This window comes from Austrofundulus limnaeus, unplaced genomic scaffold (assembly GCF_001266775.1).
Source record: "Austrofundulus limnaeus strain Quisiro unplaced genomic scaffold, Austrofundulus_limnaeus-1.0 Scaffold19, whole genome shotgun sequence".
NCBI lineage: Eukaryota > Metazoa > Chordata > Actinopteri > Cyprinodontiformes > Rivulidae > Austrofundulus > Austrofundulus limnaeus.
In genome coordinates, this window is record NW_013952421.1 from 763,969 (window position 1) to 766,646 (window position 2,678).

At 35.9% G+C, this 2,678-nt stretch overlaps 1 protein-coding gene across 1 annotated transcript in view; it reads left to right on the forward strand.

The window, feature by feature from the left end:
• Positions 1-2,678, forward strand: part of iqsec3b (IQ motif and Sec7 domain ArfGEF 3b) — a gene marked incomplete in the record, with an annotated part of 47,989 nt that overhangs the window by 29,271 nt on the left and 16,040 nt on the right. Inside the window, 1 exon segment of the mRNA XM_014003505.1 lies at positions 515-637. Coding sequence (XP_013858959.1) covers positions 515-637 — 123 coding nt within the window.

Sequence of the window (2,678 nt, forward strand, 5' to 3'; positions counted from 1 at the left end):
ATATATATATATATATATATATACTGTATATGCATTACAGTGTTTGTTTAGTTTGCTGCTGTTTTTCTTTTCAAATGAATAACTTGTCATTAGCCGTTAGCATAGCCTGGAGCGCGTACGTCAAGGTCAAGGCCGCCCGAGCCAGATTTTGCTTTTTGTTCACAAAATAACATTTTCACTGGATTAAAACTGGGCTACTAGTCTGTGAAAAATTTAATAGTATTTTGTTTAAAACCTGATTGTAATGTACTGATGCTTAAAGGCAGGTACAAAAATTTTAGGATGAGAACATTCAGTTGGAATTTATTGGTAATCTTTGCTTTTGATATAAGAAGCAACAAAAATCATCTAAATGGGACTGATTGAACTCTTCATTAAAACTGAGCTAGAATTTTCTTACTCCAGTAATTTTTACAGGTAAATTGATACAGAAATGTGACATGCAGGATTAAGTTTGGGTCAATCCATGGATGTCATCATGACCTTCTGACCTTTTATTTTTGTCTCCTAACAGCTGCGTAGTGGACGAGATGGATTTCTCCAACATGGAACTGGATGAAGCTCTGAGGAAGTTTCAGGCTCACGTTCGTGTTCAGGGAGAAGCGCAGAAAGTGGAGAGACTCATTGAAGCTTTTAGGTGAGACCCGATCACAACCCGGCAAACACTGAGCAGAGCTTTTCCCGTCTCTCTGAACCTCAGAAAAGGACCAGACTTTTTGCTGCAGCCTAATAGGAAAAACATGAAAGCAGTGACAGAGTTCAGACATTTTACAATCGTGTTTTCAGTCTGAACGACAGGCTAATAGGACGACTGTAAAGACGCACAGTGTTTAGCTGCTGTAAGCCGGGATGACACCAAACGTATGATTAGTGAATTACACTGATTGCCTGTAACCTTTAACTAAACACTGCAGTGTGTTTGATTGTAAGCCACAATCACAACAGAGCCCTTCACTGCAGGCAATCAGTGTGGTTTTCATTGTGACAAAAATAGATGCTCTATTTTACTACTGTCTCTCCTGGATCACACATCATGCTTGACTGATCTTCTTTTGAGGGTACCTGGAAAGTTGTATTTTTGTTTACTAGTTGAATTCAAGCCAAGGCTACTTATAAGAGCATATTTGCAGTCAAAAGCATGGAGCCCGAATTAAACTTTTGCTCATTTTCTCAATCCTGAGTGAATAAATGTGAGCATTTCTGCTTGAACGTGACTCATTTAAACATCTGAGGACCTTGAGAGACCAACATCAGTTTGTCTGCACCGTGGACTGTTTTGCTTTTAACAAACTCATAGGAAACGTTTTATAAGGCTGTTTTATCTTTTGGCTGAAAATGATTTCGAAGCAACCAGACAAATAAGAGCTGCAGCAGGTGCTTTGTTCTGTCTTTGGAATGTTCCAGTGTTATCTAAAGTTTGTCCTCGGGACTAAACAAACAGCAAAAATCCCATTTTTTGTTTGCTGCTCCCGAGTAATAGCTTGTGTTTAGGATCGTTCTGCTGATGCGCTGCCATTTCCCTGAGGAGTGTCACCAGCATGACAGGACTTGAGTCATTGTTGCTTTGAACTTATTAACTGAAATGTCCTTTCTTACAACAAGGACAAGTGGTTACTATCATCAGAACTGTTCTGGCATGCACTGCTTACACCCAAATTGTTTCTAATTATCGGTAAAAATGTGTTCTAGCTACGTGTTTGCCATGGTTGCTTAGCCGTGGAGGAGTAAATCAGTTGTAGAAGTACATCCATTGATTGCTTTTACTAAAATATGTCCAGTGGTTATTGTTAAAGGAAATCAGAGAAGGGCTTGTTCCAGAACAGAGTTCAGCCATGGAAAATTTTTTTTTAAAGCTCAATAATTTTAAAACACTTCAAGTCAATTCTTTTATTTATTATTATTTTTTTATTTTTGTAAAAATTTATACAGGCTGGTCCTGTTGCATTGAGTTCAGAGTTTGTCACAATATATTCTGTGTATAAACTGTAAAAGAAACATATTAAATACTCAGTCAGTAGAACTGTATGACGGCAAAAATGGTGTAAAAATCCACAACATAATATTTGTCTGAACAGATATAATTTTTTGAGGTTTGACTTGGTTTAGATATGTTATGAAATAATCACTCTAACTAGTCGTTAGCTTGACTTCCTTCATTTCTCTCTGATTCTGCAAACTGGGATAGTTTTGATTGCTATCTACTGCAGGTTAGATACTGACTGTCTATAACATCACAAATACCCTTTTATTGGTATTAGTAACACACAAACCCATGCATATTGACCACTTTGACTGTTAACACATTTTTTAAACCATGTTTACCACATGCATTTGCACTGATAATCAGAAGATAATATAAACAACACATGGAAGTACAGATGGTGGGAATGTTGTTTGTTTCGTAGATATTTGGAAGCCTTGAAACCAAATTTCAAAACTTCTTCTACATCTGATCTTCTATTTAACAATGCCTCTCCCTATTTTTTAAATTAATTTCTCTAAATATATTTTTATTTTAGCAATAAAAGGACACAATTCTGCATATTATCACAAATTTCATCCAAACTATCCAAAATAAATTGAGAAAAGTCATAAACCTTTTTTAACACTGCGTCAATTTTAATTTTATTTATAAAAGAAGTTCTTGGATTTTTTTTATAACAGATACTGCTAATGGT